The following is a 23,862-nucleotide window of genomic DNA, read 5'->3' as shown; positions in this document are numbered from 1 at the left end:
CTACTCCAGTTGTCTTCAAGGAAATGGGACTCAGCACTTCTCAATAAGATCAAGGTGCAGGTGGCTCTGTGGGTTAAACCACAGAGCCTAGGACTTGCCGATCAGAAGGTCGGCGGTTCGAATCCCCGCGACGGGGTGAGCTCCCGTTGCTCGGTCCCTGCTCCTGCCAACCTAGCAGTTCAAAAGCACCTCAAAGTGCAAGTAGATAAATAGGTACCGCTCCGGCGGGAAAGTAAACGGCGTTTCTGTGCGCTGCTCTGGTTCGCCAGAAGCAGCTTAGTCATGCTGGCCACATGACCCAGAAGCTGTACGCCGGCTCCCTTGGCCAATAAAGCAAGTTGAGCGCCGCAACCCCAGAGTGGAAGTCCCAGAGTGGACCTAACAGTCAGGGGTCCCTTTACCTATATACTTTAAAGGTAATGAAAGGTATAAAGGTAATGAAAGGTATAAAGGTAATGAAAGGTATAAAGGTGATGAATTGTTATGGGAAGTACAAAACCTGCCAATGCAGGAAAATTTCTTCCCGGGTCTTCAATAGCAACCAGTCAAAAGGTCATAGCAACGCTCACTAAACAGGAAGAAAAAGGTCAACCTGTAAACAAGAAACATTAAACAAAAAGAGGATTGGATGGATGAAGCTCCTTAGCTGACTGCCTGGCTGCTACCAGCTCCACCCCCTATTTATATGACTGCCCCACCTCCCAGCAGTGTAACTTGACTGCTGAGGCTGGGCATGAGCCTCCAAAGAATAACACTGAGAGGCAGGCCAGCCCATACAAACTGGTGAGTTCCCCGGGATCCGAAGCATTGCACGTGATCGCGTAAAGTGCACCCACAGTGTAAAGTGTGAGTGCCCATTATCAAATTATTACATATGCATTCCTTGAATGCAGCATCAAGAATTGAATAGGTAGATTTTCTTATAACCACTTTCAGACTTGCTTCTTGTTTTCTAGTTGCTTCTGGGGAAAATCTGCTCTGGATCTTTCCACTGCTCCACTGCTCTGGAGTTTTGACCTGGTGAAATAATTGTAGTGGTCTGAGTAACTGCAGGGTAGGATTATGACTTACCTCTCTAGAGTTTGGTGTCTGAGTGGCAGTTTTTCTTTTTTTAAAATTGCTATTCTGCTCCTTATAGGCAGAAAAATTGACTGAATAACTTTTCCTTGGTGAGCTAATGATAGAGGATACATTAGGCATTCGTGATCACTGTACAGTGGTACCTCGGGTTACGGACACTTCAGGTTACAGAGTTGCAGAATCTGCCAGTCCAGAAATAATACCTCAGGTTAAGAACTTTACTTCAGGATGAGAACAGAAACCATGTGGTGGTGGCGCGGTGGCAGCGGGAGGCCCCATTAGTTAAAGTGGTACCTCAGGTTAAGAACATTTTCAGGTTAAGAACGGCCCTCCAGAACGAATTAAGTTCTTAACCCAAGGTACCAGAGTACTGTTTTGTATGCTTGCTGACAACTTAGCTATTTTGTGGGGTTACCTGGACATTTGCTTCCATTTCTTTTGCTGTTATCTTTGTGTGGCATAAATTAACCTTTTAAGAGTAAAAAACTATGTGCGTGGAGGTCTGTTATAACTGCAGGAACCCCCAAACCAGATGATCACTGGTGTATCCATAGTGCTGAAGCAAAGCTAAACCTGAGAGGTTATAAATTACTTCATCAGGGTTTGACGTCTGAATGGCATTGGGTAAGTAGCAGTGCTAAATTTTGAGATAAAGGCCACTTCCCAGTGCCATTTCCCTTCAAGGGAATGGGAATCAATATCTCTCTATACAATTAAGCTCTAGTTTTAAAACATGTAGCTTCACTCACTAGCGTGAACCAACAGAGCGTATTGATATATTGGACAAGTGGGGAACCTGTTTCAGCCCCAGGATCTGAGTAACCTTCCAAAAGCCATATGCCAGTGGTGGGTGGGACAAGAAGTAAAACTGGACAGAGCACCTAATGCAAGTTTAACTACTGTATGGTGTCTACTTTCTACTCAAACACATGGACCCCTCTCTATTCCCATTCAGGCCAAGCAGTCTTATTATCAAAGTTCAAGGACATATAACAGGCAAGCAAAGCCACAGGATCTGAAGCAGAGCCAGTGAGGAATACAACCTGGGATGAGTTCCGAGGGCCTGGAAGAGACATTTGGAGGGAATAGAGCCCCTTGGACTGACGCCTCTCTCCCATTGTATTGAAACCATTTATGAGGCACTTACTCTAATCAATTCATATAGGAAGTCATAAATATATTGGGACCGGTTTACTTTAGGGATTGCTTTACCTCACACGTGCCAGTCCAATAACATCCATGTAAAGAACATAAGCTTCTTCCAGTGCCCTGCAGTGTCTGTTATGCATGTTTAAAGAGTTTAAAAATACATAAATAAATGTGGCAGCACCTTTTCTTTTTGTGGGCCAATCCAAACAGTTGATTTGTTCTGTTCTGTTCCATATTTGTCAGCAAGGTATTTGAGGTTCAAGGAAGACTCTCAGAACTTTAATTTTAGCTAACATGTTTCTTTACTTAAGGAAATATAATTCGGAATTAAAGAACAGAGTAATATAAGGTAAATCAGTCCCACCCATATAATAAATGCATATTAATAAGAGAATAGGAAGTAATTCAAAGTTATCAAAGCCAGCATTCATTCCACATTTTCCAATGTATTTCTCTATTGCTTCCCTACCCACAATATTCCATTTTTATTCAGAGGTTTCTTGCCTTAAGGCAGGAGTCAGTAACATTTCCCCACAGTTGGCCAGATTGATCATTCTTCCAGGCCTTGAGGGCCAAAGTTTGGTACTTGAAAGGGGCCACCAACCCGTCTGTCACTGGGTGTCAGAAGGCAATGAGTCTTTTAAACAGACAGCTACAAAGAGGCTTGATCAATGAGGTGGAAGCAGTTTCTCTATCAAAAACCAAGCTCCCCTCCCCTGCATCCATTTTATTATCACTTTCAATGGAAACTAACACCCTCCCCCCGTCCGGAAAGTTGTTCCTCACTCCTGAGCTAACGTGACAGAGCATTTTAATCTTTAATTTCACAACACTAAACCTTTCAAAATCAATCCCGCAAAAGAGTATCACACCGGAGGAGGTACTCAAAGCAACCATTTTTATACTAAAATCCCTTATGTATAACAATAGAAGAGAAAGAAGAAGGAAGGTTGAATTTACATCCTTCTCCTTATCAGTTGCTCCCTGTTGTTCAGCTCTGGCTTCAGAATAATGATGTAGCATTTAGGGGCAAAGATGCAGCCCAACAACCCAGCACTGGAGGACAAGATAGAGAAGATCTCCACCACCACCATGGATTTTCCTTTAGTGCTTAGGTAAGTTGGAACAAAAGACAACCAAACACTGCAAAACAGCAACATGCTGAAGGTAATGAACTTGGCTTCATTAAAACTGTCAGGTAATTTGCGAGCTGCAAATGCCACAATGAAGCTGGCCATGGCCAGGAGGCCCATGTAGCCCAAGACACAGTAAAACATGGTCACTGAGCCTTCGTTACATTGCACAATGGTTTCTTCCATTACCGAGAACATGTCTTGATCTGGAAATGGTGGAGAGTTCATCAACCATCCAGTACAAATAAGTGCTTGGACCAGGGAGCAGGAAAGGACAAAGGAGTTGGACAGTTTTTTCCCTACCCACTTCCTCATACTGGACCCAGGCTTGGTGGCCATGAAAGCTGCAACTACGGTGATGGTTTTGGCCAACACACAGGAAACTGCCACAGAGAAGACGATGCCAAAAGTGGGTTGTCGAAGAAGGCAGGTTACTTTGCCAGGGTGTCCAATAAACAGAAAAGATGAGAGGAAGCAAAGTAGAAGGGCGATGAGGAGACTGTAGGTGAGATCCCTGTTGTTGGCTTTGACAATAGGAGTGTCTTTGTGCTGAATAAACGCTGCAAGCACCAAAGTTGTGATCAGGGAAAAAGAAAGAGCAAGTGAGGCCAAGCTGCTCCCTAAAGGTTCTTCATAAGAAAGAAAGTTGATAGTTTTAGGGTTGCATCCATTTTTCTTCTTGTTTGCATACTGATCTTCTGGGCATCTGAAGCAGTCAGCCGTATCTGACAAACAGAAGAAAGCCAAACTCCATTTGCAATTCATCTGTGTTTTATGCTGACTATGTAGCCATTATGGATCCTGTTGATCTATTTCGAACCTCCTTTATTGTCAGAGAGCTGGTTGTATATTTGAATTACTCATTACATTGCTGCTGAATCTGACAGAGGTTTTGTGGGTTTTTTTACATTTTTTTAAAGTGGCCATGCTGTGGCATCAAGATGACATAGTGAGTGGAACCTTGGTTTTTTGGGTGGGCAGTTAACAGAGATCCCCCCCCCCAAAAAAGGTATTTTGCTCCCATATTCATTTGTCTCCAGGTTAGAATGTTTTTGCCTTTCCTTCAGTAAGTGCCAGTAGCCATTGCTAGGCATTCTAAAGCCTTTGTCAAAATGATGGACAGAAAGTCACATCAATAGGGTGGATTGTAAAGAGGGAAAAGATCAAGGCATGCCACTTGGACAGATGGGGCCCAGTGTTGCTCCCCCCCCCCCATACATATACCGTTCCCTACTGGGAACCTGAATGCCTGTCTTGCCAAATACAAAGCTCCAACCTTGTCCAACCCTGAAGGATGTCGAATGCAGCTACACCATCAAGTGGAATGCCATTCAAATAGAAAATGCTGCCATGACATTTCCTCTTCCCTGAAGTATAAAGAATAAAGTTCTGGCCTAATTCTACCCTGGATGATGTCTAGCATGTTTCATTCTTACTACACACATCATTTGCAAATCTACAACTTCTGTACCATTTTACTACTTGACAGGTTCACTCAGTGCTTTTATTTCTAAAAAAAAATGTTTGGGGTACTCTTCTTTTCCTACTCATATTGAAATATTGCTCCTCACTGAGGCCAAACATAGATACACAACATGTTTAGGGGAAGGCACACTGGGAAAATAAGCACTGGGTTCATTTAAATTATGTGTACAATGAAATCATTTTTGGGGGTGGGGGGGGGGGGTTACTTTCAGATCCACCAGCTTGAGATTTCACCAGGCTCTTTTGTTTTTGAACGTATTGATGACGTGTTACTGGAAAGTAGCAATAGGATATTCACACCACTCGAAGCAGGATAGTGTGGTTTTCAACAGAGATTTGCTAATCTTGTACAATGAAAACTGTCACATACCATTCTGGTTTGAAATCTTCCCTTCTGGACATGGAGTACAATCATAGCAGCAAAATTTCTGTCCTTCCTTACTTTTCTTCTGATAGCCCGCATGACAGTAGTCATTGCACACAGAAATTGGCATCACCTATTAATAAACAGGAAATCATTTCAGAAGGGATAAATATTTGAAAGAATATTTCAGCTTCTGAAGTTCAAATAAGAAAGGGCTCTCTCATCCCAGAAACATTGGCATAGGACTGCTGCTTCATACATTGTCCAACTATCAGCCCATTTTTATTAAGACACTGGAATGAAAGAGGCAAAAGAAAAAATACAGATAAATCTAGGGTCATTTTGTTAACTAACTTTCAGAAATCAGAAACTTTATAGTGGAAATACGATATGTGGCAGATATTCAAATCTTCTGTCACTTTCCTAAGCCTGTCAGTATTTGGTAAGCCTTTTTTAAACTCACACTGCCTTAGAGGCCCCAAACTCAAAGTGAATGAAACAAGTTAACCTGAAACATCATCCATACTCTGCCTCACAGGCTTAAGAGGCCATTGTACAAGCAGCTTAAACAAGAATTTAGTGGAGAAGTATCTCACTATGCTCATAAGTAGGAGAATGTGGGGCCTACAAGTAAACTATAGAGTCATAGGAGCAAACTTCTAGCAGCCAAGGTCCCTTCACATACACCCTCAGTAAAATAATTGAGGCGCCTACCCTCTCCCAGAGGTGATGGGCATTGTCATTCCAAATGTGCCACATCTTGCAACTGATTAATCGGTGCAGGGCTTACCTCCCCCCCCATATATTTTTCAAGTTGGCACCCCTGCCTAGATTCCAGACCTGGTTAAAATCATTGTGCCATATAATCATGTCCTCATTAATGTTGAATTCTTTTCCATCATCTGCATCAGAATCAACCCATCCAATCTTCAATCGAAGGAAAGACCTGTTTGGGAACGTGACTATGTTCATGATGTCAAATCCCCCTCCCACTTCTCTTTGATCAGTAAAGGACACGGTTTCTCCAGCTGAGTTGTTAAATGAAATGTCCTGAAGAACAGGGTGTAGCTAATAGAAAGAGAAAATGGAGTTGAATGGGAATCGGCATAAATGAGATTTTGAATAAAATGCCATGGTTTACAGAAAAATGTCTTCATGAATCTTATTTAGTTATAGTAACGTAGCTTCAGTTAAAAAAGAACATGTGCAAAATATCTGTGATTTTGACACAAAAGATGGAGATTTTATTATGCTTTGGAAGCCTTTTTTATTTATCTCTAATATTCCTTTCCCTTTATTTTCTCCTTTGCCTCTTTTCTTTTTTCTTCTTTTTTTCTTGTGAGGTCCTATATGTGGGGCCCTTGTTAAGGCCCAGGGATTAACTATTCATAGGGGTGGTCATGGAGGGCTCTAGGTGGGAAACAGGGAAGCATTAGCCCCCAAAGTGAGAGGAAGGGAGGAAATAGGAGGGATCTCAGGTGAGAGCTGTGAATTGCCTCTAGGAAAGGACTCGGCATTCTTCCTGTTTTGACTGTAGTTTTTGTAGCTGTTATATTATTGTGTGGTGAAGAACTCTAAGAAAAATATTATTTGGCAAAAAGAAGTACACAATTTAAGATGCAAACACTAATTTTTTTCAGTGAATACAATTTTGCAATACCATTTAAACAGAACTTCTGATTCCTAATTTGATAAAGTCCTTATTTTTTTATTTTAACAATAAATAAAAGTAATTAAAGAGCCTAAATAAATACAATTACTAGAGGTTGAAAGCAGCATAAGCTTGGACATTATAACTGAACTTATTTTTCCAAAATATAACAAAAAATATGTTTTTTTTTTCATAGAGCTGTTAGGCTGGTTTATATGTATTCTTTTATAAGTTGGTGTAATCATAGTTACTATTGACCAAATTTTCTCCAACCATTCAGATATTCTTAGCTATTGTAATCTTAGCAGCAGTTTCTGAGTCTGAATTAAATTTCTTGATAATATTCAGGAATACTATCTAATCCCAATCATCATTTATTATATATACTCCAGCCATCTGGCAAGGTCGCCCCATCCACTCTGGGAGGCTTCTAACACATATTAAAATATAATCAAACATTAATAACTTCCCGATACAGGGCTGCCTTCAGATGACTTCTAAATAATAATAGTTTTATTAGATAAACAAGCAGAAATGTCTTAAGTTCCAGTGGTAGATAAAGTCATGCAGATAATGATAATATTTTTTCTCTTCATTCTCAGAACAATACCTGCCAAGGCTCCAGATTCTGAAGTTTTAATCTTTCGCTTTTCCCCATTCCTCTCTGCTTGGATCTAGGGGAGTAAATGTTATGCAAGGCATGAGCCACAGCATAGACACCATTATAGATGCTGTAGCTGTGACCAGTCATGCTCATTTCAAACAGAGACCTTGGAAGACTCTGCAACCTCTCCTCTCCAGTACACATACCATAGACCTCCATTGGTGCATCGAAATTGGGAAGAATACAGTCAAATGCTTGCTCCCAGAAGCCTTTGATGAAACCATCTCCCTGGCTCTGGGAAGGCTTTATACTCTGAAGAAATTCCTTGAATGCTAGAAGATTTTGTGAGTGGATTGTGAAGGAAAGGGAACCCTGGAAGAGCAGAACATTCCAAACCTTAAGAAGACCCATAGATATGAAATCAGTCCTTGCTGTAAAGATCCATACCTTTTTAAATGATGTGTTTTTCTTATTTGTAGGATCTGGCAGAAATATAATAATTCTCAGTGATATAATTGCCAAAGATTCTCCGTAAACAATAAATGTAGTTACCTTATTATCTCTGATTTGTATATACATATTTAAAGCTATATCATGCATGTCATCCACATTATCAAAGTGGACTTCTTTTGGAATTTTTTGTGTGAAGGCTGAGCAAATTCCATTTTGAGAAAGCAATGGCTCCAGGGTCTGCAAGAAATGTTCTCCACTGTTATCATTCAGAGCAAGGAGGCCGATCCACTTCCATCCAAAATGCTTAAGCAAGCGGATAATCCCCACAAACTGGTGGGCTTCATTGGGCACCATGCGGTAAAAAGAAGGAACCTGACTTGTATCACTCTTCATCGGGGGAAATGAACCATACGCAAACTGAAAGAAAATGTACATATATTTTCAGGTTATATGGAAAACATTCATCCTATATCTTTTGGCTTTTTATTCAACAGGTTCTAAACTTTTTTTTTTCTAATTGCACATTTTGATTTGAGCTGTGACCAGATCAATCACATATCCCTAGAAATAAAGCAGAAAAAGCAATATACAAGGAATATGGGATAATGATATATCAGGCTTGTACATAACTAAATTTTAAATTATTGATCATAACTACGATGGATGCATTAATTTTAATGAGTCTGTTCTCAGTAAAACTACTGACTAGAATACTTCCCAATAGGTCCACTCCGTCTTGAACCAAACATGAAAGCAACCCTTAGAGGCAGGAAAAAAAGATTCTCATTGACCCCTTCATACCTCTTACCTGTGGAATCTTGTAGATACCTAATGTGTCTGCCATATGGAAGGTGGTATCATGGCCAAGTCCTCCAATGGTCGATATGAGGGTTTTCTGGGTGTCACATTTGTAGTTGGGGACAAATGTCCTCATTTTGAAGAGGAGATCTAGAGTCGTGCGGTAGGTCATCCTTGCATCATAATAGCTATCATAGATGTGGAAGCCAAGTGTGATATTGGGCAAGATGTTGGGATTCTCATTGACTTCTTTCACAGCAAATGCCAATGCAAGGACGTGCTGATAAAATTTTGGCACCATACTGCAAATAAAGTAAATTAGGTACAATTATGAATATACTACGATATTGGACATCTTCTGTTTCAAAATGAAATGAAAATGTTGCATTTGTAATTTATACATCTAAGCTAATAAAATCCATACTGTCCAATGATCAGGACATTGCTGCTTTGCATGATACTTTCACATACCTGCTGCTCTGCTATTGCATGACATTTCTATCTCGGTTGATCAAGAAAAACAAAAAAGCAAATCTGTTTCTCCTTAAAATAGCCGACCACTTCATTTAACTGAAAGCTGCAGTTTTATACACCCTTATGCGAATGCCCTATGAATTCAGATAGACTTTTTTCTCAGTACAGTGGTAGCTCGGGTTAAGTACTTAATTCGTTCCTGAGGCCAGTACTTAACCTGAAACTGTTCTTAACCTGAATCACCACTGATGGGGCCTCCTGCTGCCACTGCGCTGCCAGAGCACGATTTCTGTTCTTATCCTGAAGCAAAGTTCTTAACCTGAGGTACTGTTTCTGGGTTAGTGGAGTCTGTAACCTGAAGCGTATGTAACCCAAAGTGTATGTAACGCAAGGTACCACTGTATACATTTGCGGTAGAGTCAGGAAAGTTTCTTGCAAATTAGAAGTACAGGTTTCAGGTGTGCAGGCTACTGTAGCTAAGGACAGTCATTGATGTTGCACAAAGGGGAGTCAGATGTCACTGATTTTACCTTCACACCAGAATACATAGCTGATAGCAAAATTTGTCTCCTATTTCTTTAGGTTTTCTAGCACAATGTCAGCCTCTCTTTCTGGGATAATGCCCCATTCTGACAATATCAGGTTTCTCTGTGCTATCTAACGTGAACTGTAGCAGTCCCTGCCTGCCTCAACAAATTTCAACCAATTTCCATATCCCTCCATCCATAACTTTCTGAACTTACATTTTGGCCCAGGGAGTTTCACCATGATCTAACTCCTCCCATGGAGTCCCCCCCACCCCAGATCAGGAGCCACAAAATAAATATATAATGGAAAGACAAATACCCTCATGAATGTCAGCGGCAAGACAACTAACCTAAGAAATTCAAGTCTGTAAAGGACCTTGAATATGAGGTAGTAAAATATAATACTCCTTCAAAAGGCAAGGAAGCTTTGGGAGATCGAAGAATAGTGTATAATTTTATCCTTTGAATATATCTGTAATCAAAATATATATAGAAAATAAAAAAAATGTCCAGTAGCACCTTGGAGACTGATTCAGTTTGTTCTTGATATAAGCTTTTCTGTGCATGCACACTTCTTCAGATACTAGCATGCACATAAAAGCTTATACCAAGAACAAACTGTGTCAGGTCAACACAGCTACCTACCTTTAACTGTAATGTAACCTTAACTATTTATTTACATTTTCACTCTTCTCTTCCCCACTCCTCACAATAAGTATACTGCAGAGCAATTGTAAATACACCATTTCATTCAAATAAACTGTGACAATGGCTAGATTCTTTTTTTAAAAAAATACAGAAAGAAGGTTTTTTTAATTCAAATATTCAGGCAAATTATGGCTCCCACTGCAGCTTGAAAATGTCAGTGATAAAACAGGCCCTCCCTTTAGGATTCCTGTCTGAAAGGCATGAAAGAAAGGAAAGGGCAATCCAGAGGGGGAATGGAAGATTCTTACTATGAAACATCAAAAACGTTCTGTGATGGGTGATCCTTATACAAAATTTCATAGAAATTGTAAAAGCTCTGAGAAAGAACTCCACCAATGATGAATTCACCTGGCTGGTACCACTCGTGTAGAACAGGAAAAGGATTATTCCTGGGGCAGTGGATAGAATTAGAGGTAATAGAAACAGGAGTTATCAGAAACAGCAACACCAATAGCAACATCCTGAAAGCCTAGCTTATGATAAACATTTCATCAACGGGTTGCAAATACATTCCTTGAGAAGTAACAGAAATTATATTTTCCTAAACTGAACTCATAGAGCCTTGTCTGTCTCTGCCCCTACACTAGCTCTCCATAACATATGAGCTTATTTTTAAAACACTTTTAGACTTGTTGATTTTTTTCTTCCCTTCAGGAAGCCAACTGGGGACTTGACCTGGAGAAGAAATTGCAGTGATTTGAGTAATTGCAGAATAGGAACATTATTTACTTATTCAGAGTTTTGAGTTTGAGTCAGACTTTTGTTTTTTTTACTCCCAATCCTGCTGCTTAAATAATAATAATAATAAAGTGGCAGAAGGGTTTTTCTTTGGTGTGTTAAGAACAACAGGAAACTGTGACTGAAGACACTGTCATCAGGATATAAAGTAGCAATTCTAAATTTTGAGATTAAGATCATTTATCAACACCAGTTATCTTCAAGGAAATGGGAATTCTCTTCTGGGTAACCTTTCATAAACTTTAAGCCTTTGGTGAGTGGGACCAGAAAGGGAAGAGCACAAAACACCTAGTCTAAATTTTAATAGGGTTTCATGCCTACTATATACTGTCTGACACATTCATGTTGCTCTGTTCCTTATTCAGAGCATCACAAAACATTATCAGAATTCAAGGTAATATTCTGGGTAAGCAAAAACACTGAAAATATGAAGCAGAGCATGGGAGGCATATCTAGTAGTTGTTGGGGTTATTACTGAGGATAAGGATTAATAATAATAATAATAATAATAATAATAATAATAATAATAATACACCATAGATGTCTAACCCTTGAGTGATATTGGGTAAGATCATGGGATTCTCATTGTCCCGGCAAGTCTGTGCTGGTAGAATTTTGTCACCATACTGCAAAGGACGTTAATCAATTCACAGTTTCAGAGGAGAATTTGTAATGAATGATCTCAACAAACCACAGTCACCGAAGGACTTTTCCTTGGTAAGCTAATGACAACAGGAAATTCAGAGTGATTTCATTGGGTAAACAGGAGTGCTAAATTTTGAGATTAAGGCCACTTCCAATGCCATTTCCCTTTAAGATGTGGCAACACTTTTGGAACTGCTAATAACTTTAGGCATTCACAAAAAGTTTGTTCTTTTAGATGCCTGTTGAAAACAGTAGCGCCTGATGAGCATTTACTGTTCCCAACCCTAATCCTGTGGAAAGCCATCTAATTAGATTTTAATTTGATCCAGACCTGTTTTTAGGAGGTAATTTCATTACTGCTTGATTTTATACCCATGCTATATATGTTATGTTAGCTGCCCTGAGCCCGGCTTCAGCCAGGGAGGGTAGGATATAAATAAAAGTTGTTTTTTATTACTATTAGTATTATTATTCTTTTTGTGGGACCATCCAAACATATGATTTGTTCTGTCCTGTTCTTAAATCTGTGGGGCATATATTGCCCTACATAATGTAAATATTGAGGGTGCCTTTGATGTATCAAAGTTATTGTTCAGCAATTACAGTACCATCTTAGATTATCCCAGAAAGCGGCACCACATTGAGGAGAGTATATACTCCTGCTCGATATTAGCAAACAATGCATTTAAAGTTCAAGGAAGACACTCAGAAACTTAATTTTAGTTAACATGTTTCTTTATTGAAAGAAATATAATTCAGTATTACAGAATAGAATAATATAAGGTAAATCAGTCCCATATAAGAAATACATTTTTATAAGTGAATTGAAAGTAAATCAAGCTACCATTCATTCCACACTTTTCAATGCCTTTCCCTAGTGCATTTCTATCCACAAAAGTTCATTTTTATTATTAAGTTTCTTGTCCTAAAGCAGAAGTCAGTAACATTTCCCCACAATTGGCCAGATTGATCATTCTCCCAGTCCTTGATGGACAAAGTTTGAGAGGTGGAAGGGACAACCAACCTGTCTGTCACTGGGATCCAGAAAGCAATGAGTCTTTGAGAGGTGGATGGGACAACTAACCTGTCTGTCATCTGTCATGGATGCTTTAATTGAGGTTCAATCATTTAAAGAGTTGGAACAGATGACCCTGAGGGACTCCTCCAACCATACAATGCTATGATTTTATAATGGTGGGCAAATTGCCATAAACAAAGGATAAATGGACACATTTTAAAATCAAACATCACAAAAATAATATCAGAACAGGATAATAGAACAATATGATGGCAAATATAAAAACATACCAAAAAGCTGCACCTGAGTCCAATAAATACAACAAGGTTTCATGAGCAACAGACAACTTTACAAAGTAACATAGGAGTTTCACATGCTCCTAGAAAGACCTGTCTCATGATGTTCCTCAAAGTCCTTCTCCTGCAGAATCTTCTTATAAGACTTTCAAACTGAGGGGCTGGGAAGGCTGGAAGCATCCCTCCAGGGGATCTTCTGGGAAGAGACAATCTGGAAACTCACCTTCAGCTCCTGATAGTTCCTATGATGTCCCATATGATATCAGCTGAGAATAAGGTGGGTGTGGTTTGCCAGGAATGGCCTGAGAATTGACTACTCAGCTGCGCAAAACAGGGCCGACCACCAAGTCGTTCCTCACTCCTGAGCTAAGGTGACAGAGCATTTTAATTTGCTTTAATTTCAAAACTCTAAATATCCCAAATTGATCCTACGAAAGAGTATCACCTCACAGGATGTATTCAAGGTAACCACTTTTACAGAAAACTCCCTTATATATAACAATACAATAGAATAGAAAGAAGAAGGAAGGTTGAATTTACATCCTTCTCTTCATCAGTTGCTCCCGGTTGTTCAGCTCTGGCTTCAGAATAATGATGTAGCATTTAGGGGCAAAGATGCAGACCAACAACCCAGCACTGGAGGACAAGATGGAGAAGATCTCCACCACCACCATGGATTTCCCTTTAGTGCTTAGGTAAGTTGGAACAAAAGACAACCAAACACTGCAGAACAGCAACATGCTGAAGGTAATAAACTTGGCTTCATTAAAAGTGTCTGGCAATTTGCGAGCTGCAAATGCCACAATGAAGCTGGCAATGGCCAGGAGGCCCATGTAGCCCAAGACGCAGTAAAACATGGTCACTGAGCCTTCGTTACATTGCACAATGGTTTCTTCCATTACCGAGTGCATGTCTTGATCTGGAAATGGTGGAGAGGTCATCAACCACCCAGTACAAATAATCGCTTGAACGAGGGAGCAGGAAAGGACAACGGAGTTGGACAGCTTTTTCCCTACCCACTTCCTCATACTGGACCCAGGCTTGGTGGCCATGAAAGCTGCAACTACAGTGATGGTTTTGGCCAACACACAGGAAACAGCCACAGAGAAGACAATGCCGAAGGTTGTTTGGCGAAGAAGGCAGGTCATTTTGCCAGGGTGTCCAATGAATAGAAGAGATGAAAGGAAGCAGAATTGGAGGGCGATGAGGAGAGTGTAGGTGAGATCCCTGTTGTTGGCTTTGACAATGGGAGTGTCTTTGTGCTGAATAAACGCTGCAAGCACCAAAGTAGTGATCAGGGAAAAAGAAAGAGCAAGTGAGGCCAAGCTGATCCCTAAAGGTTCTTCATAAGAAAGAAAGTTGATAGTTTTAGGGATACATCCATTTTTCTTCTTGTTTGCATACTGATCTTCTGGGCATCTGAAGCAGTCAGCCGTATCTGACAAACAGAAGAAAGCCAAACTCCATTTGCAATTCATCTGTGCTTTATGCTGACTATGTAGCCATTATTGATCCTGTTGATCTATTTTGAACCTTCTTTATTGTCAGAGAGCTGGTTGTATATTTGAATTACTCATTACATTGCTGCTGAATCTGACAGAGGTTTTGTGGGTTTTTTACAATTTTTTTTAAGTGGCCATGCTGTGGCACCAAGATGACATAGTGAGTGGAACCTTGGTCTTTTGGGTGGGCAGTTAACAGAGATCCCCCCCCCTTGAAAAGGTACTTTGCTCCCATATTCATTTGTCTCTAGGTTAGAATGTTTTTGCCTTTCCTTCAGTAAGTGCCAGTAGCCATTGCTAGGCATTCTAAAGCCTTTGTCAAAATGATGGACAGAAAGTCACATCAATAGGGTGGATTGTAAAGAGTGAAAAGATCAAGGCATGCCACTTGGACAGATGGGGCCCAGTGTTGCTCCCCCCCCCATACATATACCGTTCCCTACTGGGAACCAGAATGCCTGTCTTGCCAAATACAAAGCTCCAACCTTGTCCAACCCTGAAGGATGTCGAATGCAGCTACACCATCAAGTGGAGTGCCATTCAAACAGCAAATGCTGCCATGACATTCCCTCTTCCCTGAAGCATAACGAATAAATTTCTGGCCTAATTCTACCCTGGATGATATCTAGCATGTTTCATTCTTACTACACACATCATTTGCAAATCTAAGCTTCTGTACCATTTTACTACTTGACAGGTTCACTCAGTGCTTTTATTTCTAAAAAAAATATTTGGGGTACTCTTCTTTTCCTACTCATATTGAAATATTGCTCCTCACTGAGGCCAAACTTAGATACACAAAATGTTTAGGGGAAGGCACACTGGGAAAATAAGCACTGGGTTCACTTAAATTATGTGTACAATGAAATCATTTTTGGGGATGGGGGGGATTACTTTCAGATCCACCTGCATGGGATTTCACCAGACTCTTTTGTTTTTGAACGTATTGATGACGTGTTACTGGAAAGTAGCAATAAAATATTCACATCACTCCAAGCAGGATAGTGTGGTTTTCAACAGAGATTTACTAATCTTGTACAATGGAAACTGTCACATACCATTCTGGTTTGAAATCTTCCCTTCTGGACATGAAGTACAATCATAGCAGCAAAATTTCTGTCCTTCCTTACTTTTCTTCTGATAGCCCTCATGACAGTAGTCATTGCAAACAGAAATGGGCATCACCTACCAATAAACAGGAAATCATTTCAGAAGGGACTAATATTTGAAAGAATGTTTCAGCTTCTGAAGTTCAAATAAGAAAGAATAAGAAAGAAGAAAGAAGAAAGGGGATCTCTCATCCCAGAAACATTGGCACCGGACTGCTGCTTAATATATCGTCCAACCATCAGCCCATTTTTGTTAAGAAACTGGAATGAAAGAGGCAAAATACAAAATACAGAAAAATCTAGGATCATTTTGTTAACTAACTTTCAGAAATCATAAACGTTAAAGTGGAAATACCATATGTGGCAGATACTCAAAACTTGTATCACTCTCCTAAACCTGTCAGTATTTGGTAAGCCTTTTTTAAATTCACACTGCCTTTGAGGCCACAAACTCAAAGAGAATGAACCAAGTTAACCTGAAACGTCATCCATACTCTGCCCCACAGGCTTAAGGGGCCATAGTACAAGTAGCTTAAACAAGAATTCAGCGGAGGAGTATATCAGTATGCTCATCAGTAGGAGAATGTGGGGCCTACAAGTAAATTCTACAGTCATAGGAGCCAACTTCTAGGGGCCAAGGTCCCTTCACATACACCCTCAGTAAAATAATTGAGGGGCCAACCCTCTCCCAGAGGTGATGGGCATTGTCATTCCAAATGTGTAGATGAGCCACGTCTTGCAACTGATTAATCGGTGCAGGGCTTACCTCCCTCCCCCCCATATATTTTTCAACTTGGCACCCCTGCCTAGATTCCAGACCTGGTTAAAATCATTGTGCCATATAATCATGTCTTCATTAATGCTGAATTCTTTTCCATCATCTGCATCAGAATCAACCCATCCAATCTTCAATCGAAGGAAAGACCTGTTTGGGAACGTGACTATGTTCATGATGTCAAATCCCCCTCCCACTTCTCTTTGATCAGTAAAGGACACGGTTTCTCCAGCTGAGTTGTTAAATGAAATGTCCTGAAGAACAGGGTGTAGCTAATAGAAAGAGAAAATGAAGTTGAATGGGAATCGGCATAAATGAGATTTTGAATAATATGCCATGGTTTACAGAAAAATGTCTTCATGAATCTTATTTAGGTATAATAACGTAGGTTCAGCTAACAAAGAACATGTGTGAAATATCTGTGTTTTTGACACAACAGATGGAGACTTTATTCTGCTTTGGAAGCCCTTTTTATTTATCTCTAATATTCCTTTCCCTTTATTTTCTCCTTTCCCTCTCATCTTTTTTCTTCTTTTTTTCTTGTGAGGTCCTATATTTGGGGCCCTTGTTAAGGCCCAGGGATTAACTATTCATAGGGGTGGTCATGGAGGGCTCTAGGTGGGAGACAGGGAAGCATTAGCCCCCAAAGTGAGAGGAAGGGAGGAAAGAGGAGGGATCTCAGGTGAGAGCTGTGAATTGCCTCTAGGAAAGGACTCGGCATTCTTCCTGTTTTGACTGTAGTTTTTGTAGCTGTTATATTATTGTATGGTGAAGAACTCTAAGAAAAATATTATTTGGCAAAAAGAAGTACACAATTTAAGATGCAAACACTAATTTTTTTCAGTGAATACAATTTTTCAATACCATTTAAACAGAACTTCTGATTCCTAATTTGATAAAGTCCTTATTTTTTTCTTTTAACAATAAATAAAAGAAATTAAAGAGCCTAAATTAATACAATTACTAGAGGTTGAAAGCAGCATAAGCTTGGACATTATAACTGAACTTATTTTTCCAAAATATAACAAAAAATATGTTTTTATCCATAGAGCTGTTAGGCTGGTTTATATGTATTCTTTTATAAGTTGGTGTAATCATAGTTACTATTGACCAAATTTTCTCCAACCATTCAGATATTCTTAGCTATTGTAGTCTTAGCAGCAGTTTATGTGGATGAATTAAATTTCTTGATAATTTTCTGGAATACTGTCTTATAATCATAATCATTATTTATTATATATACCCCAGCCATCTGGCAAGGTCACCCCATCCACCCTGGGAGGCTTCCAGCACATATTAAAATATAATCAAACATCAATAACTTCCTGATACAAGGCTGCTTTCAAATGACTTCTAAATAATAATAGTTTTATTAGATAACCAAGCAGAAATGTCTTAAGTTCCAGTGGTATATAATGTCATGCAGATAATGATAATATTTTTTTCTCTTCATTCTTAGAGCATTACCTGCCAAGGCTCCAGATTCTGAAGTTTTAATCTTTCACTTTTCCCCATTCCTCTCTGCTTGGATCTAGGTGAGTAAATGTTATGCAAGGCATGAGCCACAGCATAGACACCATTATAGATGCTGTAGCTGTGACCAGTCATGCTCATTTCAAACAGAGACCTTGGAAGACTCTGCAACCTCTCCTCTCCAGTACACATACCATAGACCTCCATTGGTGCATTGAAATTGGGAAGAATACAGTCAAATGCTTGCTCCCAGAAGCCTTTGATGAAACCATCTCCCTGGCTCTGGGAAGGCTTTATGTTGTGAAGAAATTCCTTGAATGCTGGAAGATTTTGTGAGTGGATTGTGAAGGAAAGGGAACCCTGGAAGAGCAGAACATTCCAAACCTTAAGAAGACCCATAGATATGAAATCAGTCCTTGCTGTAAAGATCCATACCTTTTTAAATGATGTGTTTTTCTTATTTGTAGGATCTGGCAGAAATATAATAATCCTCAGTGATATAATTGCCAAAGATTCTCCGTAAACAATAAATGTAGTTACCTTATTATCTCTGATATGTACATAGATATTCAAGGCTATACCATGCATTTCATCCACATTATCAAAGTGGACTTCTTTTGGAATTTTTTGTGTGAAGGCTGAACAAATTCCATTTTGAGAAAGCAATGGCTCCAGGGTCTGCAAGAAATGTTCTCCACTGTTATCATTCAGAGCAAGGAGGCCGATCCACTTCCATCCAAAATGCTTAAGCAAGCGGATAATCCCCACAAACTGGTGGGCTTCATTGGGCACCATGCGGTAAAAGGAAGGAACCTGACTTGCATCACTCTTCACTGGGGGAAATGAACCATACGCAAACTGAAAGAAAATGTACATATATTTTTAGGTTATATGGAAAACATTCATCCTATATCTTTTGGCTTTTTATTCAACAGGTTCTAAACTTTTTTTTCTAATTGCACATTTTGATTTGAGCTGTGACCTGATCAATCACATATCCCTAGAAATGAAGCAGAAAAAGCAGTATACAAGGAATACGGGATAATGATATATAAGGCTTGTACAAAACTAAATTTTAAATTATTGATCATAACTAAGATGGATGCATTAATTTTGATGAGTCTGTTCTCAGTAAAACTACTGGCTAGAATACTTCCCAATAGGTCCGCCCTGTGTAAAACAAACATGGAAGCAACCCATAGAGGCAGGAAGAAAAAAATCTCATTCACCCCTTCATACCTCTTACCTGTGGAATCTTGTAGATACCTAATGTGTCTGCCATATGGAAGGTGGTATCATGGCCAAGTCCCCCAATGGTGGATATGAGGGTTTTCTGGGTGTCACATTTGTAGTTGGGGACAAATGTCCTCATTTTGAAGAGGAGATCTAGAGTCGTGCGGTAGGTCATCCTTGCATCATAATAGCTATCATAGATGTGGAAGCCAAGTGTGATATTGGGCAAGATGTTGGGATTCTCATTGACTTCTTTCACAGCAAATGCCAATGCAAGGACGTGCTGATAAAATTTTGGCACCATACTGCAAATAAAGTAAATTAGGTACAAATATGAATATACTATGATATTGGACATCTTCTGTTTCAAAATGAAATGAAAATGTTGCATTTGTAATTTATACACCTAAGCTAATAAAATCCATACTGTCCAATGATCAGGACATTGCTGCTTTGCATGATACTTTCACATACCTGCTGCTCTGCTATTGCATGACATTTCTATCTCGGTTGATCAAGAAAAACAAAAAAGCAAATCTGTTTCTCCTTAAATAGCCGACCACTTCATTTAACTGAAAGCTGCAGTTTTATACACCCTTATGCGAATGCCCTATGAATTCAGATAGACTTTTTTCTCAGTACAGTGGTAGCTCGGGTTAAGTACTTAATTCGTTCCTGAGGCCAGTACTTAACCTGAAACTGTTCTTAACCTGAATCACCACTTGATGGGGCCTCCTGCTGCCACTGCGCCGCCAGAGCACGATTTCTGTTCTTATCCTGAAGCAAAGTTCTTAACCTGAGGTACTGTTTCTGGGTTAGTGGAGTCTGTAACCTGAAGCGTATGTAACCCAAAGTGTATGTAACGCAAGGTACCACTGTATACATTTGCGGTAGAGTCAGGAAAGTTTCTTGCAAATTAGAACTACAGGTTTCAGGTGTGCAGGCTACTGTAGCTAAGGACAGTCATTGATGTTGCACAAAGGGGAGTCAGATGTCACTGATTTTACCTTCACACCAGAATACATAGCTGATAGCAAAATTTGTCTCCTATTTCTTTAGGTTTTCTAGCACAATGTCAGCCTCTCTTTCTGGGATAATGCCCCATTCTGACAATATCAGGTTTCTCTGTGCTATCTAACGTGAACTGTAGCAGTCCCTGCCTGCCTCAACAAATTTCAACCAATTTCCATATCCCTCCATAACTTTCTGAACTTACATTTTGGCCCAGGGAGTTTCACCATGATCTAACTCCTCCCATGGAGTCTCCCCCCCCCCCCAGATCAGGAGCCACAAAATAAATATATAATAGAAAGACAAATACCCTCATGAATGTCAGTGGCAAGACAACTAACCTAAGAAATTCAAGTCTGTAAAGGACCTTGAATATGAGGTAGTAAAATATAATACTCCTTCAAAAGGCAAGGAAGCTTTGGGAGATCGAAGAATAGTGTATAATTTTATCCTTTGAATATATCTGTAATCAAAATATATATAGAAAATAAAAAAATGTCCAGTAGCACCTTGGAGACTGACTCAGTTTGTTCTTGGTATAAGCTTTTGTGTGCATGCACACTTCTTCATATACTAGCATGCACATGAAAGCTTATACCAAGAACAAACTGTGTCAGGTCAACACGGCTACCTACCTTTAGCTGTAATGTAACCTTAACTATTTATTTACATTTTCACTCTTCTCTTCCCCACTCCTCACAATAAGTAGACAGCAGAGCAATTGTAAATACACCATTTCATTCAAATAAACTGTGACAATGGCTAGATTCTTTTAAAAAAAAAATACAGAAAGAAGGTTTTTTTTTATTCAAATATTCAGGCAAATTATGGCTCCCACTGCAGCTTGAAAATGTCAGTGATAAAACAGACCCTCCCTTTAGGATTCCTGTCTGAAAGGCATGAAAGAAAGGAAAGGGCAATCCAGAGGGGGAATGGAAGATTCTTACTATGAAACATCAAAAACGTTCTGTGATGGGTGATCCTTATACAAAATTTCATAGAAATTGTAAAAGCTCTGAGAAAGAACTCCACCAATGATGAATTCACCTGGCTGGTACCACTCGTGTAGAACAGGAAAAGGATTATTCCTGGGGCAGTGGATAGAATTAGAGGTAATGGAAACAGGAGTTATCAGAAACAGCAACACCAATAGCAACATCCTGAAAGCCTAGCTTATGATAAACATTTCATCAACGGGTTGCAAATACATTCCTTGAGAAGTAACAGAAATTATATTTTCCTAAATTGAACTGATAGAGCCCTGTCTGTCTCTCCCCCTACACTGGCTCTCCATAACATATGAGGTTTTTTAAAAACACTTTTAGACTTGCTTGTTGATTTTTTTCTTCCCTCCAGGAAGCCAACTGGGGATTTGACCTGGAGAAGAAATTGCAGTGATTTGAGTAATTGCAGAAAAGGAATATTAATTACTTATTCAGAGTATAGAGTCTGAGTAAGACTTTAACTTTTTTTTTTTACTCCCAATCCTGCTGCTTAGATGAAAGAAAAAAGTGGCAGAAGGGTTTTTCCTTGGTGTGCTAAGAACAACAGAAAACTCTTGAGTGAAGACATTGTCATCAGGATATAAAGTAGCAGTTCTAAATTTTGAGATTAAGACCACTTCTCAACTCCAGTTGTCTTCAAGAAAATGGGGCTCAGCACTTCTCAATAAGATCAAGCTATACTTTAAAAATGAATAGCACAATTCATTTGCAAGAACCAACAGGAGCTACTGGTATATTGGGGGGGGGGGGCTTTCATTTTCAGCCTGACTAATGAATTCTCTTCTGGGTAACCTTACATAAACTTTAAGCCTTAGGTGAGTGGGAACAGAAAGTGAAGAGCACAGTACACCTAGTCTAAATTTTAACAGGGTTTCATGTCTACTTTATACTGTCCGACACATTCACGTTGCTCTGTTCCCTATTCAGAGCATCACGAGACATTATCAGAATTCAAGGTCATATTCTGGGTAAGCATAAGCACTGAAAATATGAAGCAGATCAGGGGAGGCATAGCTAATTGTTGCTGTTGTTGTTGTTGGGGTTATTATTGATGATAACCAACTCTAATCCTGTGGAAAGCCATCTAATTAGATTTTAATTCGATCCTGACCTGTTTTTAGGAGGTAATTTAATTACTGTTTGATTTTATACCTGTGTTATATATTTTATGTTAGCTGCCCTGAGTCCGGCTTCAGCTGGGGAGGATAGGATATAAATAAAAGTATTATTATTATTATTATTATTATTATTATTATTATTATTATTCTGGGACCATTAAAACATATGATTTGGTCTGTCCTGTTCTTAAATCTGTGGGGCATATATTGCCCTACATAATGTAAATATTGAGGATGCCTTTGATGTATCAAAGTTTTAGTTCAGCAATTACAGTACCATCTTAGATTATCCCAGAAAGCGCCACCACATTGGGGAGAGTATATACTCCTGCTCGATATTAGCAAACAATGCATTTAAGGTTCAAGGAAGACACTCAGAAACTTAATTTCAGTTAACATGTTTCTTTACTGAAAGACATATAATTCAGTATTACAAAACAAAGTAATATAAGGTAAATCAGTCCCATATAAGAACTACATTTTTATAAGTGAATTGAAAGTAAATCAAGCTACCATTCATTCCACACTTTTCAGTGCCTTTCCCTACTGCTTTTCTATCCACAAAAGTTCATTTTTATTATTAAGTTTCTTGTCCTAAAGCAGGAGTCAGCAACATTTCCCCACAATTGGCCAGATTGATCATTCTCCCAGTCCTTGATGGACAATGTTTGATAGGTGGATGGGACAACCAACCTGTCTGCCACTGGGATTCAGAAGACAATGAGTCTTTTAAATGGACAGTTACAAAGTGTCTTGATAAGTGAGGTGGAAGCAGTTTCTCTAGCAAAAACCAAGCTCCCCTCCCCTGCACCCATTTTATTATCACTTTCAATGGAAACTATCTCCCCCTCCTGGAGCACCATGGGCTCCCATTACCCATCATCATCATCATCAACATCATCATCATTATCATCATTGAGAGGGTAGAGCCGCAACCAATGGATGCAAGTTATTAGAAAAGAGATTCCAACTAAACATCAGGATCAACTTTCTGATTATAAGTGCTGTTCAACAGTGGAATAGACTTCCCCAGAAGGTGGTGTACTCTCCCTCATTGAAGGTTTTTAAGCAGAGGTCATCTGTCATCTGTCATCTGTCATCTGTCATGGATGCATTGGCTCCCAGTACGTTTCCGAGCACAATTCAAAGTGTTGGTGCTGACCTTTAAAGCCCTAAACAGCCTCGGTCATGTATACCTGAAGGAGCGTCTACACCCCCATCATTCAGCTTGGACACTGAGATCCAGCGCCGAAGGCCTTCTGGCGGTTCCCTCATTGCGAGAAGTGAGGCTACAGGGAACCAGAGAGAGGGCCTTCTCGGTAGTGGCGCCCGCCCTGTGGAACGCCCTCCCATCAGCTTTCAAAGAGATAAACAACTACCTGACATTCAGAAGACATCTTAAGGCAGCCCTGTTCAGGGAAGTTTTTAACATGTAATAACATATTATTATGCTTAACTGAGGTTCAGTCATTTAAAGGGCTGGAACAGATGACCCTGAGGGATAAATGGACACA

At 39.6% G+C, this 23,862-nt stretch overlaps 1 protein-coding gene and 1 long non-coding RNA gene across 2 annotated transcripts; both read right to left on the bottom strand.

The window, feature by feature from the left end:
* Nucleotides 1–3,852: 3,852 nt before the first annotated feature.
* LOC310691488 lies at nt 3,853–6,275 on the bottom strand. Its single transcript, XR_014518517.1, has 3 exons — nt 6,052–6,275; nt 5,218–5,344; nt 3,853–4,087 (listed from the first exon to the last, which is right to left on the bottom strand). It is a non-coding gene; the product is annotated as an uncharacterized lncRNA (long non-coding RNA).
* Nucleotides 6,276–13,190: 6,915 nt separating this feature from the next.
* LOC310691398 (vomeronasal type-2 receptor 26-like) lies at nt 13,191–21,320 on the bottom strand. Its single transcript, XM_083471173.1, has 7 exons — nt 21,174–21,320; nt 19,229–19,520; nt 18,177–18,342; nt 17,977–18,040; nt 16,554–16,781; nt 15,684–15,810; nt 13,191–14,561 (listed from the first exon to the last, which is right to left on the bottom strand). The coding sequence occupies exons 4-7, from the start codon at nt 18,022–18,024 to the stop codon at nt 13,660–13,662; spliced, it is 1,305 nt and encodes a 434-aa protein (XP_083327299.1). The 5' UTR covers nt 18,025–18,040; nt 18,177–18,342; nt 19,229–19,520; nt 21,174–21,320; the 3' UTR covers nt 13,191–13,659.
* Between the last annotated feature and the right edge of the window lie 2,542 nt (nt 21,321–23,862).

Source organism: Podarcis liolepis, assembly GCF_965112155.1.
Source record: "Podarcis liolepis genome assembly, chromosome: 13".
In the NCBI taxonomy this organism is placed as follows: Eukaryota; Metazoa; Chordata; class Lepidosauria; order Squamata; family Lacertidae; genus Podarcis; species Podarcis liolepis.
This window is presented reverse-complemented; position numbering and strand designations above follow the sequence as displayed.